Source organism: Anolis sagrei, chromosome 1 (assembly GCF_037176765.1).
Source record: "Anolis sagrei isolate rAnoSag1 chromosome 1, rAnoSag1.mat, whole genome shotgun sequence".
NCBI lineage: Eukaryota > Metazoa > Chordata > Lepidosauria > Squamata > Dactyloidae > Anolis > Anolis sagrei.
This window is the reverse complement of record NC_090021.1, coordinates 120,254,811-120,271,771: the sequence shown is the minus strand read 5'-3', so window position 1 is coordinate 120,271,771 and position 16,961 is coordinate 120,254,811. Positions and strand designations below refer to the sequence as shown.

Below are 16,961 nucleotides of genomic sequence, written 5' to 3'. Positions count from 1 at the left end.
TCATATGCATAACCTGTAGCTATGCCCCCTTTTGGGCCATGGAGAGATAAGTATTCAATACCTCCTTCTGCAACATCCCTGACAGCTTCCAAAAATGCTGCTACACCATTTACTAACCAGGGATAGAGCAGGGAGTACTGAACCCACCTTTTCAGATATCCAGTATTAAAGATCTGGAAGAGCGATTATTCCAACTGCATAATAGCTGGATGCTGCATCTCTCCCTCCTCATCAGAGACAGTAAATAGCCAAATCTGGAGAATACTACCACCGGACTCCAGACACTTGGGAGCTGCCTTCCTATGGCATGAACTCTGCAGAAAGAATGTCACACTTCACCTACACAATGTGGGAAATCAACCTTTGCCTCCAAGTAAAATTATAGCAAAGGAGATTTGGATGAAATATCTAAAAAAAAAATTGAGCTAGTTGTAATTTGCTTACTATTCTAAAAACAGCATTCAGAATGTAAATATTACTGGTTTATTTGAGCAGTTCATCATGTGTTACATCATTCAAGCAACTTCAGTCTTCCAACCAAAGTGCTCACAAAATCTATGATAGTTCTAGTAAAATTTCATGCTGTAGCCTTATATAACCTTCCTTCCCTTTTATACATAAGGTTTACCAAGATGACTTAAATTATTATTTATTACAATTCCATCTCGATCTTTCTCCAAGGAACATGGAGCCACTTACATGGTATCCATCAATACTACCTTCCTTAAATAAGCCATGATGAGATGGTAAATTCTCGAAGACAGGAATGGGCAATTGTGGCTTTCCAGGTCTTTTTCTTACTAGGATTATCCCATATCATCATATATACTGGCTATGGCTGATAAAGGCCAAAAACATCTGGAGTACTACAGTTACCACACTTGGTCTAAAGAAAGGACACAATTAACCAATATTTTTAAATAAACAGAGCTATGAATCTAGGCCTTCTCAGTCAATTTCCAGTACTTTAACAGGTGTAATACACAGTTTCTAACTTTCGGAAACTATTTGTGCTCATCAACAGTATGGCAGTTTTGACTGGCAGCTACAATTTCTGGATTCCCTAGGAAGAGAGCCTGTGAATAATTACTTTTTTAGGATATATCTTCCCAATTCCCCAGTTCCCGTGGCCATTCTTACTGGAAAATTATGGGAGTTGTACTATAAAATCAGAATATTTTCAAGTTCTGTCTAGGAGGAGCATTTAACCTCATACTTCTGTCTATAGAATCCTCTTCCAAACTAAGTAGGAGGTTTGACAGCTGGAAGCTAGAAAAAAAGCAAGACTACTGTTATAAGGTTGCTTTTGGAAGACGGAAGCAATACTAATCTATTTCTGCAGCTTAGACAGACATTTAATAAATTGTGAAGTAATTGTAGTTGGATAATGTGTTTGGTTGGTTTTTGGAGCCTTGATGCTGTTACCTCTCAATGCTCTGCCTGAATTACTGGGAGGAGATATTTCGGCAGCAAGCGTCCTCTTGCTTGCCATTGTACCTGCCGGGGGTTTCTCCTTCCCAGCACAGCCAGCTGGCCAATCAGTAGCAGGCCCCACCCCACCCTCTGATTGGCTGGGACTGGCAACAGCTCGATCTGCCAGCAGCCTATCTGAGGCTTCCCATGGCCACTCACAGGCAGCACGTCTTTGGATGTCGGTGGAGGCCCCTCTGGGAACTTTCAACAGATTCTGAGGTGCTCAGCTTGCAACAGCAGCAGGATAGGCGGCTTCTTACTTTCAGACCAACAACCTGAAAACAGTCATACAAAATTCCCATAGCATGTTGAAGTGCAATGAGATCTTTTTTTTCCATCAGGGAAAAGTATAGTTACAACTATTCTTTAAATCTCTAATCTGAACTGCAAAATTGACACAGCTGGACATAGATTAGCAAGAATGATAATACAAAACAGTTCTCACAGCACTATGCACAATCAATTTCAAAAAGTAAAAATATTCCAAAATAGCTTTAAGATGGGTGATGAGCTGTCTTTGAAATTTGTTGAAATAAAGTTTTTATTCAATTTTGTAGATGAAAATTAAAAATTAACATTTTATTATTTCAGATTATGGGAAACTTTCCAAAGGCTCTCTGGTCTCCATCATTTTGGGTGCCATTCTCGTCAGTTTTTTGGCATTGTTAAGCTGGCTTGTGGTCTGCTGGTGGTAAGTATCCATTTGTGATTATTGTTCTTCTTGTTATTTGCCGTAACTATTTTTCTTTAATAATTTTATATAAGATGTTTGTTCTCTTCATGTAAAAAAACCCCGGATAATATCACTTTTTTGTTGAATTGTGGACAGCTCCATCATGGCATCACATTTATTTATTTTCTTCAAGTAACTTTCCAGGCATTGATAAAAAACATTTAGCAATGATACAACATGAGGACAGGGGGAGAGGCAGAGAGAAGGAAGAAGGAAGCAGAGGAGAGAGCATATGTATCTGAATATCAACAGCCTGTAAAATCAGATTATGAATAGGCAGTGCAGTTTTCTCTACCTGGATTTCATGTCCACCCACGGATTGAAATTAGACTGTGAACTGTTTCCACATCTCAAGTTTTATCTAAAGATTGTCAATATTTGGGCCAGTGGCATCCAGACTGCACGGGGATGAGCAGTTATGATAGGCACATTGTGGGCAGCAGCACCTCAAATTTGGTCGTCACATCAGGCATTTTGCCATCACATCAGTGAACTCAATTTCAATTCTTGAGTTCACTGACAGGCTTGCAGAGCTTTTGAAATAAGAGTAGATTCTTTTATACTACAAAGCTTCCAGGAGCAATATGTCTGCATTAAAAAAAACTAAATAGAATTGGAGAAGTATAGGATATCTGGGAATGATCAAAAAGATTTGGGGGTTCTACAAAAAACGGTGGAAGTGAATACAGCTGAAAAATTATATGATTTTTTCATATTTGTATTTTACATACCCTATACACTCATTTATAATTCTAGAAATTTTAGTCAAAAAATCAATTTGCCACTCCCTTCCCCCAACAAAAGTGAGTCAACTAATCCATGGGTCAGTGTAAGTACTGTACCTTAACTCTTATATTAAAAAAAGGAACTGTCTCCTTCTCAAGTACCATAACAAGGGCAAGCATTTAGCCCATTCTGGAAGAACCTAAAAAGCACCAAACCTCTCTACCCTCTTTCCGTGTTGTTGTGTCTGCCCTTTGCTCTTCCATCAGTGAAATCATGAGACAACACAACATTGTGAGTTAACTATGGGTAACTTTTATTATATGTTACCAATCAATCTCTCTGCGATCTACCAACTAAATTTTAGGGTATAAACTTACGAATATAAACTTCAACTTGCAAATGAACTTGAAATTGAATTTGAACTTACACTTGAATTTGTTAAGTAATAAAATGAGGCAGTGGCCCTCCAAGACCAACTCACTCCCAAACAATGGTGAGATACCATGGTCCCTGAATGCAACTCACATGGTAAATGGGTGGAGACATCAACATCAATCTCCCTCCTCCTGTAGTGAACACCGATGTGTACCTAACACCCTTATACATATGTGAAACCTATTTAGGACCCACCCTGACCCAATTTGCCATGAATTAAACAGTGTAGGATAAGTTGAACTCCCCCCCCCCCCAGAACATGGGGGGAAAAATCCTATCCGGCCCCAATAGGCAACCCTTGTGAAGTACACTATAGAGGAGGCAGGTGATTGGGTCAACTTCTTCAAAGGAATGACCTGGGCGGGGAGTGCTCTTTTGCTGAACCCACCCACAACAAGTCCCAGTCAGGACTCTTTTGCCTCTCCCTTCACTGGAAGGGAGCAAAGTGGTTCCCTGCCTCATGCTGATGGCAGGAAAGGAATTGCTCTCCCCCCCCCCCCCCGGAATCAAGAGTCAACACAACATTGTGGGTTAACTATGGGTAACTTTTATTATATGTTAATAAACTTTACTTTTAACCCACCCTCTCTCCCCTAGGGGACTCAGGGTGGTGTAGTGGAGTTGGACTGAAAAGATTCTAGTTTGAATCTTCACTTTACCATGAAGATTGCAATCCAGTCGGTATCTCTGTTTTAGGACATATTGTTTTGAAAAGGAAATAACATGCACATGCTAATAGGAATAAAAGTCTAAATGTATTCATGGGCAATGAAAAACATTATCCAACAGTCTTTCTCAATCGCTATGCTCAACTATGGAAACAAATGACTGAATTCCACAGTTGTTACATGAGACTTTATTTGTGCTGGTTGCCTTTCAGAATAAAGCAAACCAAATGGAAAACCAAAATCAAGTTAACCCAAAGCTCAAACACCATACACTGTGAAGTAAACCAACCTTCTTTAACAATGGAATTATTTACTTTATTTTTGTATCCTTCCTTTCTCACAATATAGAGGCTCAGGGCAGCTGGAAGAACTGGAAAAGATGTTCATAAAGAGGATACTGATACTAACATCTCCAGTTTTTAAAAATAGAATGGAGTAAAAAACATCTTTTTGAATCACTTAAAATAAAGCCAGTGTTTCTACACTTAGGAATCAACAATATAGAAGAGTGTGTTGTTGTACAAACAAGACCATAGAGTCGATCGATTGTACATTTTCAGACCAATATAGAATGTGGGTCATGTGAAATGTTTATATAAAGACAATTTAGTCGTATTGATGCTAGTAGGACTAAGACTTCAAAACAAATACTTCAATATGATTGAATTGTGGAACAAGCTATTTAGCTACAACATCAAACTGGATTAGAGTTGGGGGGGGTTTGGAGTTTTTTAAAAGTTGTTCTTATAGAAAAGTCACCCTGTAGTCTATGGAAGTAATTCAGGATTGGCGTCAGAGCATTGTGACTCGCTTGTTTGGGATTCTAGCATTTAGATATACCTTGCTGTATGCCATACAGAAACCCATAAAGTCTTTCCTTTAGCTCAGCGGGATTTTTTTTTTTTTTGTTCACGTCAATATCTCAGTCTGGGGGAAATGTTGTTATCGTTGCTCCCTGTTGTTTTTAATGTTATGTCAACGGGTCTTAGAGGCTGATCATATATTTCTTTCGAAGTTGCTGTAAGGTTAAAAAAAACATTTTACTTTTGAGCACAGCAAGGGGTGCATTACCTCCAGTCCTGACTTATCACAGCAGGCTGCAAACACGGCCACCACCATTATGATGTCTTCTATATGAGCCCTGCCAAGGTTAGCAACCCAGTCAACAAGAGGGGACAGATAACCTAGTCTTTGGCACAAATATCAGATTTTTTTTCTAGTATCCTAGAAATTCCACTAGCCCAATAAAATATAAAACTAGTGATATCGCTCCACTCTTCCATTTTTTTTAAAAAAAATCCACTCATTACCATTTTACAAGGTGATAAATGGAGGTGATGACTGGAAATGATTTTTAAAATTCTTTTTAAATTAGCATTATACTCATAGAAGTATGCTAGTATACTAATTTTAATGCTTTTTGTTAAAAATGTTTTTTTTAAAAAAAATGAACTATTTTTTCTGCATATCATATCACAGCATATTTCAACATAGCTTTGATTTTGCATTAGATATTTAAATTTGAAAAATAAATAACGTGAAGTGCATTCACACATTTTGTCATGTTTGACTTCAGCAGATAAAAGATTCAGTGTGTATGTCTGTATTGTCAACACTTCACATTTGCAGGTTGTAACTTCTGAGGATGTGATTGTTCGTGACTTTAATTAATATGTGGATGCTGGATTTGTTTTTGATTTGGGTGCCTTTGTTTTTTTTTGTTTTTGTTTTTTGTTAGCACCTCACGGCATTGAATGTTTGCCACTGCCTGTTGTAAACTGTCCTGAGACCTCATGGGGAGATAGGGTGGGATAAATAAAGATTGTTGTTGTTGTTGTTCTCTCTTCCATGTCTTCCAACTTGACTCTATAGTCAACTTCCAACAGTAGTTGATCAAAGAGTTGCTGTCAGGATGTGCCTTCATGTTTGAGATTCCACGAAGCCTTCTTCCTGACACTAGAGGGGGCAGTCATGATGGATGGGTTTATGGCAGGACATCTGGGCATAGGTTTTGGCTTTGAAGCTGTGGGAAAAGGGATCTTAGACTAAACTGTGATAAGGAAGGGGGGAGAAGGAGGAGGCAAAGCCAGGAGGGGAGATCTGGGGCTTCTGGGCGGGAAACTTCAGTTCTCGCTTTGTTTTCGCTCTGTATGGATTGAAATAAACTCCAAATCCGAGTACCTGCTTGTGAGTGCGAGTTTCCTTTCTAAGATCCAGCGGATCCTGACATAAAGCGAGAACTGAAGTTTCCCGCCCAGAAGCCCTCGGGGAGAGTGGCGTTCGCCACGGAAGGGGAACCCTCGCACCCACCGCCCGGGGCCTCCACTTTCACCTCAGGATGGGGAGGGAGAAGCCATCTCCAAGGGGGCCCTGGAAGAGGAGAGTTACGTGTGAAGTTCAACGGGGACCCCAAGCAGCTCTCCTATTTCATCACAAACGTGAGACACTATATGGAGGACTATGGGGACTCCTTCCCCTCCGAGGGGGCCATGATCCACGCGGTGGGGGCCAACTTGAAAGACGCAGCGGCCGATTGGCTCATGCAGATGTACGACACCCGGGCACCGGAGCTGAGGAGATTGGACGACTTCCTGAGGGCGCTGCGGGAGAGATTCCAGGACCCTTTGGCGGAAGAGAAGGCAAAGGGCCAGCTCAAGAGGATAACCCAGGGCAACAAGACTGTTTCTGAATATGCCCTGGAATTCAAAGCCATTTCGGGCCGGATCAGAGACTGGTCGGATGCCACCAAGCTCGAGTACTTCCGGGCGGGCTTGCGCCCCGATGTATTGGAATGGTCTCTACACAGGAGCAACCCTCCCACGCTCGAAGAATGGATTGTCTTGGCCGGGAGGGTCGAGTGTGACCAGGAGCAGATGCCGCGCAGGGCGAGAGAGAGAGGCCGATCTCGGCACCCCGCAGCGGGCCCGCAGGGGGGGCCGCGACGCCCCTCGCCCAGAGGAAGGTCGGCTAGCCGTGAGAGGAAAGGGAGGAGGGGCCCCTGCTTTGCGTGCGGCCAAGAAGGACATAGAGCAGCGGAATGTTCGAGAGGACGCACCCCTCCCAACGCTCCCAGACCTGACAAGACGCCCCCGCCCCCGAGGCCAGCGCCAGGACCCAAACCAGCAAAGGGAAAAGCCTCCACGGCCGTGGAGACCGCGCTGGCCCCGTATCAACTCCCCACGGAGGAGGAGACGGAGCCGGAGGGCGCAGACCGAGACTTCTACTCGGCGGGAAACGGACAAGATCTCCTGTGAGGACCGCCGGCAGGAAGATCGTGGAGGCGACAGGCGGTGAGTTGAGAAAGTTGAACTATGATGTGCTTAAAATGACTGTGGCCCTGACCAACCCCGACACGGGACTGAAAGTAAAAACTGTGGCAATGCTGGACTGCGGGTGCACCAGGTGCCTAATCACCCCCTCCCTGGCCGCCAAACTGGGAGTCAAGCCCCTGGCATTAAAGACCCCCGTGGTTTTCTCCCAACTGGATGGGACAGCAGCACATGGGGGCCCCGTAAGGGAAAAGACAAACTACCTTCATTTAGAAATGGGAACTCACAAAGAGACTTTGCAATTTGTAATATCCCCCATGGCCCACCAGCCAGTCATATTGGGGATCCCATGGCTGAGGTGGCAAAACCCTCAGATTAACTGGGCGGAGGGGGTGCTTTCCTTCACAGATGGGGAATACAAACCAGAGGGACACAGCCGGCCACAAGGCCCCCCTCCCCCCATGCAGTTACAGGGAGCACAGGCAGAGGCGACTCCGGAGGGCTCAGAAGCCAACATCCCAGAGGCTTATCGGGAGTGGGCAGACGTCTTTAGCGAGACCGAATGTGATCAGTTGCCCCCGCATAGGAAGACGGACTGTGCTTTAGAATTTGAGCCAAACGTTAAGCTGCCCAGCCCCAAGCTTTATGCTATGTCGGAGCCAGAGAGAAAAGCCTTGAGAGAATTCTTGGACAAGAACCTGGAAAGGGGGTTCATAGTACCTTCCACGTCACCGGTGGCAGCCCCAGTACTCTTTAGGCCTAAGGCCGACGGGACGCTAAGGCTGTGTGTAGATTATAGGGGCCTAAATGCCATATGCACCACCAACCAGTACCCCCTCCCGCTCATGTCAGAGATTTTGGGCCAATTGGGCAAAGCCAAGATCTTCACAAAATTGGACATTAGAGAGGCTTTTTACCGCCTGAGGGTGAGGGAAGAGGACTGCTGGAAAACGGCTTTTAACACCTGTTATGGGCAGTACCAATGGGCTGTAATGCCTTTTGGCCTAAAGGGAGCTCCAAAGGTGTTCCAACAATTCATAAACGACATCTTCCGAGAGATGTTATATGACGGCCTTATGATCTATCTTGATGACCTGTTGATATATTCAGACACAATAGACCAACATATAAAAACCACACAAAAGGTGCTCCAAATCCTGAGAGAAAACCAGCTCTATGCTAAGCTCTCGAAGTGTGAGTTCCATAGCACCGAACTCACTTATTTAGGGTTCCGAATATCCACAGAGGGGCTGGCCATGGACCCCGCTAAGGTACAGGACGTGCTGGCCTGGGAACCTCCCCGTACCCGAAAACAGCTGCAGGGGTTTCTGGGGTTTGCAAACTTTTACCGCCAATTCATCAAAGACTTTGCCGAGGTGGCGCTGCCCCTCACCGAGTTATTGAAGACAAAGGGGAAGGGGGAAACTAAAAAGGCAAGGACCCCAGGGGCAAGGCTGGAATGGACCCCTGAGTGCCAAAGGGCTTTTGAGGTCCTGAAAGCAAAATTCACAAGCCAGCCCGTCCTAACGCATGTCCAGCCCTCCAAGCCGTTTGTAGTGCAATGTGATGCCTCAGAGGCAGCCTACGGGGCAGTGCTGTTACAAGCCGACGAGACAGGCCAGCTTAAGCCATGCGCTTATTTATCAAAAAAATTCTCTGAGACAGAAAAACGTTGGCATGTCTGGGAAAAGGAATCTTTCGCAGTGCGGGCGGCCCTGGCTCACTGGCGACATTTCCTTGAGGGCACCCAGACCCCTTTTGAGGTGTGGACGGACCACAAAAACTTACAGGCCCTGCAGACCCCACAGAGACTTAACGCCAAACATCTCAGATGGGTCCAGTTCTTCCAGCGATTCAATTTTCGCCTTAAGTTCGTCCCAGGAAGGACAAACCAAGTCGCTGACGCACTCTCGCGTATGCCTGAGGCAGACTATTCATCCCCCACCGAGTCAGGCACGCTCTTTGACAAACAACAGTTGGGTCTGATAGTACAGACACGGGCCAGTCTCCGGGACAAGCCCTCGCCGCCCAGCCAGCCAGCCGAGGTGCTACAGGGGTTAAAAGAGGCAGCTGAAAAGGATGAGTGGCTGCAAAACCACAAAGAGGAACTAACCCAGAGGGGGGAGCTGTGGACTTATGGGTCCAAATATTACGTACCGGCCTCCATGCGAAAAGACATTATGAAAAGGGGCCATGATTCGCTGCTGGCAGGTCATTTTGGGTTCACTAAGACGCTCAAGCTCTTAGCCCGCCAATTCTGGTGGCCCAATATGCGCAGAGATATAAAAGACTATACCCAAGAATGCCCAACATGCGCCAGGAACAAACAAAAAGTGGGAAAGCCCACGGGGTTGTTACAACCAGTAGCCAACCCCTCACAACCCTGGTCAGAGATTGCCATGGACTTTGTAGTGGAGCTGCCTGATAGCCAGGGTTACAATACCATATGGACCGTGATTGACTTGTTTTCTAAGCAAGCCCACTTTGTGGCCTTAAAACGACTCCCCTCAGCCCCTGAATTGGCTAAGTTGTTCCTCCACCATGTGTTCCGGTTGCATGGTTGCCCCAGCAGGATTATAAGTGACAGAGGCACACAGTTCACCTCCAAATTCTGGAAGTCCTTTTTGTCTATGCTGGGGACTGAGCGGGCACTCAGCACGGCCTTCCACCCTGAGACTGATGGTGCCACCGAGAGGGTCCAAAAGACATTGCAACAGTTCCTAACGTGCTATTCCACCTATCAGCAAGACAATTGGGCTACCCTTTTGGACTTCGCCGAGTATAGCTATAACAATAGCGAACATGCCTCCACAGGTGCTTCGCCCTTCAAAATCGTGGGGGGTAGAGATTTTCCTCCCTTCCCTGGCTTAACGCCCCCCGACCCAGGAGAGACCCCCAATAAGTGGGGAGAATCCATCGCAGCGGCTTGGCCACTAATCAAAGAGACTCTAGACAGGGCCAAAATGGATTACAAAAAATTCGCTGACAAGAAGAGGTCACCTCAGCCCCAGTTTAAAGTAGGTGACCTGGTCTACTTGTCCACCAGATATCTGAGATCCACTCAGCCTTCACGTAAATTGTCGGCTTTGTTCATTGGACCCTTTCCCGTTCAGGCCGTGATCAACCCTGTCGCGGTCCGACTGGAACTGCCCCACACGTGGAAGAGGGTCCACCCGGTGTTCCACGTGAGTTTGCTCAAGGCCGCAACTGCCTCCCCTAAGTGGTCGGAAGCTGACTCCCAACCGGTCCCCATCATGGTGGGGGCTCACACTCACTTTGAGATCAAGGACATTTTAGACTCAAAGAAGACTCGAGGAAAACTTTACTATTTGGTCCAGTGGTCCTCTAAGGCCATCCATCCCGAATGGGTGTTACAGGAACACGTCAAGGCCCCTCGCCTTGTGAAGCGGTTCCACTCTGCTTTTCCTCTGAAACCCAAGCCTTGAATTTTGTGTCTCATTCTGTGTCTTTCTTTCTTTTTCAGATGGGGGCCGTCTTCCGAGGGGGGGAGATATGTCAGGATGTGCCTTCATGTTTGAGATTCCACGAAGCCTTCTTCCTGACACTAGAGGGGGCAGTCATGATGGATGGGTTTATGGCAGGACATCTGGGCATAGGTTTTGGCTTTGAAGCTGTGGGAAAAGGGATCTTAGACTAAACTGTGATAAGGAAGGGGGGAGAAGGAGGAGGCAAAGCCAGGAGGGGAGATCTGGGGCTTCTGGGCGGGAAACTTCAGTTCTCGCTTTGTTTTCGCTCTGTATGGATTGAAATAAACTCCAAATCCGAGTACCTGCTTGTGAGTGCGAGTTTCCTTTCTAAGATCCAGCGGATCCTGACAGTTGCACTGGGTGACCTAGTGATACCTAGAGAGATCACTTCTGGAGGCCTTTTTCTAGGTCCTCCAACATGATTCCATAGGTCAGTGTCCATTAGTAATACAGGAACATTCAACATCGTTAAAAATGAAATAAATAAATACATCAAATAAACACAAGAACGTTCGATCGAATCTAGTTGCTTCTCACCAGAATCTCTGTTACTATCATAACTGGAAAGGAAGGAGTAAGCTACCTACATAAATACTTACACCACCTGGAATGTCTTTATAACTTGCAGGAAATGTGCCTTGTTGCTGCTGTTAACTACAGTAGAATAGAATTGACGTTGACTTACGGCAATCTTACAAATGAGTGAAATCCAAGTTATTCTGTTATCCAATGTCCTTCTTTGGTCTTGCAGACTGAGAGTAGTACTGATAGTAGTAGTAGTAGTAGTAGTAGTAGTAGTTATTATTATTATTATTATTATTATTACTTTAGTGAAAATTTTAAAAGTATAACAGATAAAACAATTAAATAGTACAGTGTGGTAAAAGCAGATTAAAATATAATAAATACATTTAAAATAGCCTTTAAAACTCACAGTCTCCATTCCCACCAAATCCCACCCACTCTTCCTCAGCATGCCCCTTATCCTTTCCCAAATGTCTACTGGCCATTCTGGTCTCTCTTGGGAGGGAGTTCCACAGTCTGGGAGAAGCCACTAAAGGGCCCTCTTCCATGTTTCCACTAAACACGCTTGAGTGGGTGGTGGGTCAGACAGAAGGCCCTCCCCAGTAGATAGCAGATGTCTACTAGGTTCATAGAAAGGGATATAGTCTTTTAGATAACTTTGATTAGAGCCATATAGGGCTTTGTAGGCCAAAACCAGAACTTCAAATTGTGTCCAGAAATGTGTTGGCAGCCAGTGGAGTGTTGGCTACTGTATGCTTCCAGTAGCCAACACATTGTGGCTTCCTTGATTGAAACCATTGAATCTTGAACACATAACTCCACTTGGAGTTATGTGTTCATGACTCTTCCATATTCATGATCTCTATGTAACACATAGCTTAGGAGTGACATAGGGCATTATAAAAGCCCCCCGATCTTAATTTATTGGGATTGGGAAGTAGATGCCTAACAGCGTCTCTGACATGACAGAGAATAATAACAAGAAGCCTGTTTCTGTCAACTGTTCCTGAGATAGCACATGGAGTGGGTGAAAAGAGTAGCCAGTTCTTTCCTGAGCAACAAGGGAGCAAGATGCTGTTGATCATAGCAGCTACTTCCTGATAATTGGGGATGAGGTGTTAAGGTCAGTATATATTGTATAGTACCATAAAGTACTGTGGTTTGGGCTTCTACGAAGAATTCAGACTTGATTTGCTCTTGGACCCAATTATTTGTCTTTTTTATGGCAGTCCATTATACCCACAAAACTCTTCTCAGCACTGCATTTCAAATGAGTTGATTTTCTTCATATTAGATTTCTTTACTGCCCAGCTTTCACAAGCATACATGCTAGGCTTGTGCAAACATTTTGGAAGTTTTGTAAAATTTGTTAAATCTGTACTTCTATATCCAACATGTGGGTGTGGCCTGTGCCTAAAACTTAAAAATCAAAACTTACCCAAACCTTTTTCATTTTAATTTTGTAATGCTCAGAAGTCTTCCAAAGGGAGTTTAATATCCATGGTAAGCAGCTAAAAAGGCTCCCATTCCTCTTTAAATTAATGGCCTCCCATCATTAGAAACCCCTGCGGGCAACGCGCCTCCTCGCCGCTTCGGCCCTTAGCAACCGCCCCGCATGGACCCCCTCCCTAGCTATAGCCCTTTCCCTCCAGCCTTCGCCTTCCCTTTTCCCCAACAAGCTCTGCACTACGTCACTCAGCCGGCGTCGTTGCTAGGGAGGGGGTCCATACGGGGCGGTTGCTAAGGGCCAAAGCGGCGAGGAGGCTCGTTGCCCGCAGGGGTTTCCGCCCGCTCTCTCCCTCCGAGGCCAGTCTGTGGGCTCCGCATCCTTCCTCGCCATCTGCACAGCTACGTTACGCTCGTCTCTCCCCCTTTGCTGCCCGTCCTCCATGAAAAAGAGCCAAACAAACCTCGTTGGGCCAAGGTAAGCCTTTGGGGCGAATGCCGAGCCTCAAGGAATTGTGGGAGTTGAAGTCCACCACACCTGGAGGGCCAAAGGTTCCCCATGCCTGGTTTAGAGGCTGGATGACCATCTGTCAGAAGAATGGTGCCCTTCTGCTTGAAAGAAGGGAGTTGGGTTAGATGGCCCTTGGGGGTCCCCTCCAACTCTAGGATTCTATGAAAATGTATAATTGGTTAATATTGGTTTCTGTTAGTTAAAATGAGAGACATTCAATAAGATAGCTGTTGTGGCTTTTAAAAAAAATGTCAAAATTTTAAACAATTCCGTAAAATCAGTAGATGTATGAATATTTCTGAAAGTTGGGGAAAATAATCCCTTTTTATCTTGTATCAATGTATAGAAAATTTAAGAAGATAGTTCCTGTGGGTTTTTTTTAAAAAATGTTATTTATAAAAACTTTGAAAGTTACCCAAAGTCTGTGGATAAGTGAAACGTCTGAAATTTAATGAGATAACAATGGTAAATGTGTTCTACCATTCTGGCAAGTTTCACCCCAATAGCTGTAAAAACAAGGGAGAAAGAAGCTCCTGAAGTTTCCCCAATTACAATAATTATATGCAATTACTATAACAAAAGGAACAAAATTTTGTTACTCTCGTTATAGTAATGAAATTTTCACTCACCATACTTTAGAAACACTTTAGAAACTAAATGCCAGCATCCCCTAATTTTGTAATGACGTTTGAAACATTTTAATTGATGGCACATAGCTATCAGATGGGAAATGTGATGGCACAAACAATCCTGACTTTAGAATCATAGTTGTATTATTTATTTATTTCATTTATTTCATCTACTTATACCCCACCCTTCTCACCCCGGGGGGGACTCAGGGCGGCTTACAAAGAAGGCACAATTAGATGCCCAAATCACACAACAAACAATGCAAAATATAACAGTTCAACAATTAAAATGAAACATCAATACCTATTAAAATCATAAAAACTATCTCATGTCATAGTTGTAAGAGACCACGTGAGCCATCCAGTCCAACCCCCTGCCATGCAGGAAAAGCATAAAGCACCCCTGACAGCCTTTGCTTAAAAGTTTCCAAGGAAAGAGCTTCCACCACACTCAGAGGCAGAGAGTTCCACTGTTAAACAACTTTTTACAGTTAGAAAGTTCTTCCTAATGTTCAGGTGGAATCTCCTTTACTGTAATTTTTAGTGGTGTGCAAAATGGCAGAAATAAGAAGACAAGATAAGAATGATGTTGAAAGAAAATGAAGGAATTTAATTTTTAAAACGCTACTGCTAGCACTCTGAACCCTGAGTCACAGGCAGCAGCACCGCACAGGAACAGAAGTAACAGAAAAGAAGCGAACAGAACTACACGTTTTGTCAAAGGCTTTCATGGCTGCAATCACTGGGTTGTTGTAGGTTTTTTGGGCTATATGGCCATGTTCTAGAAGCATTCTCTCCTGATATTTTGCCTGCATCTATGGCAAGCATCCTCAGAGATTGTGAGGCCTGAACAACACACCACCATGTCATAAAATGGAAATGCTCTATGTGGATTATATAATATAGACTACCAGATTGGCTAAAAGCAATGTGATCCACTTTCTTCTTCTGATTGGCCATGGCTAGACTGATGAGGAAAAAAACTGTGTGCAGCTTTTCTTGTCAATCATGCTAGCAGCAGCAGCAGCCCCATCTCCAGGGCGGTGAAATATCTCATCCTTCCTGAATGTAGCTGAAACATTTGGCAGCTTGTATTTTGTTTGGCAGTTCGTGTTTTGTTCTGATAAGGCTTTGGAGGGGTCCTTCCCAGTTCATTTGCCAAATAGCCAAAATTATCTGAAATCCAAATTGACCCCCGGAATTTTTTACACCCCTAGTAATTTGAATCCATTGCTCCAATGACAGCAAAAAAAGCCTGCTCCTTATATCATATTTTCACATATTTATACTTAACTGTCATGTCTCCTTTTAACCTTCTCTTTTGCAGGCTAAACATACCCAGCTTTTAAAGTTGCTCCTCATAGGACATGGTCTTCAGACCTTTGATCATTTTGGTTGAACTACTCTCTGCTGTCTTTCTGCCAGCAAGTGAAACCCTTTTTGTACCCGCAGGTCTTTGAAGTTTAATTATGCAGCAGTAGTGTGCGTTGTATGTGTGTATGTTGAATGCTGCATTTCTAAACTTTTTATTGGTAGTTACGTTTTAAAACATGTTTTTAACTGTCTTTAACCATGGTTTAAAAATAATATTGGCTGCAATCCTGTATCAGCTACTTAGCTAATGACCTCATCAGATAGGGGTAAATTTGACAGCATGCATTGTTTCCTCTTATGCCATGAAGCCCTCTCACTCCCATTGCACATTTACTTCCGGCGGTGATCCACGGTAAAAGGGAAAGCGAACTGGCACATGCCACCACCGCAACAACACAGGAGGCATCCTATGTTCAATTGAGATCAACAGGAGAAAGACAGGCATCCAACGTTTTCCCTGTGGGATGGGGTTAGGGTGATGGACAAGTCAGGTGATGTGAGATGTAGGGCGAACATTTCCCCATGCCTCTCAATGAGCATTGTCAGATTTGCCACGATACATGGCAATTCCAGCTGCCCATTTGATGAAGTCATGTATAATGCCTCCTACTTCAATTACTTCTCAAACTGATGGAAATGTCATTCACCTGCACTCCAGTTGCTGTCAGAGAAGATTTCCTTCTCCCCATGTAGTTGATGCTCAGTAAAGTAGGTTTGGAAGGAAGTTAGAATCATGGCAGAAGTGTAACAATTCTGACAAAGCAGCCATCATGAATTCAAGCCAGTTACTCGGATCTACTCATCTATAACTGTTTTGTATTCAAGAGCTCCACTTAGTCATCTGCGTATCTTAAATTGTTAATATTCCTTCCGCCAATTTTATGCCTCCTTCCTCCAAGTCTAATCCAGTTTAATATGTGATACATTAAGCATAGAAATTAAACAGAAAGAGTGATAAAGTGCCACCTTTCTTTACCCTCCTTGCCAGCTGGAAACCATTCACTTTCTCCATGCGCTTTCCTGATGGTGGCTTCTTGTTCTCCATACAGGGCAATCAAATGTTGTGGCACACTCATTTTGGGATGGGTTTTTCCTATTGAAACCAGTGTTTCACATTAAAACCTAGGATGGTGTAGATTTCTGTGTAGGTTGTGGGTATGGGCTTCTAAGATAGGATCCACGTCCCCCAATAGAATCTTACCATGCCAAGTACAGCTTTGTAAAAATAGAAGGCTACAGTGTGAGTATGGGATCATTCATCCCATTCTCCACAATGCATTCATTTCTTCCTAGCATCTCGCTTTTCCAATAACGTGGTGATCATGCTTTTTAAAAACTATTCTCTGCTATACTGATTTTAATGATACCAAAATATTACATCAGAATGGCCCTATCATTGTTTATGTAATCTATTTATTGATAGATTGATGAACTCATTTAATATCTCTCCTTGCTCCTGGGATGGGTTCCCAGGGGGCACACATCAAAGCAATGCCTGCCCCTCCCTGATCTGTTTTTATAGTCTTTTTATATAACAACTTAGGACATCTGCATAAAAGAATATTAAGGAAGGAAGGTGCCATTATGATTTAACTATTCAAATACTGTAGGAAAATATATGCCTGATGCTGGTGATGTCTTTGTTTCATTAATTACTGACAACTACATTCCCTTGCTAGTTCTA

At 43.9% G+C, this 16,961-nt stretch overlaps 1 protein-coding gene across 1 annotated transcript in view; it reads left to right on the top strand.

Annotated features, from left to right (window-relative positions):
- TPO (thyroid peroxidase) overlaps positions 1-2,168 on the top strand; it is a 93,651-nt gene extending 91,483 nt beyond the window's left edge. The window contains exon 16 of the mRNA XM_060772190.2: positions 2,065-2,168. Within this exon, the coding sequence (XP_060628173.2) occupies positions 2,065-2,168 (104 nt within the window). The remainder of the gene's footprint in view (positions 1-2,064) is intronic.
- Positions 2,169-16,961: the final 14,793 nt, after the last annotated feature.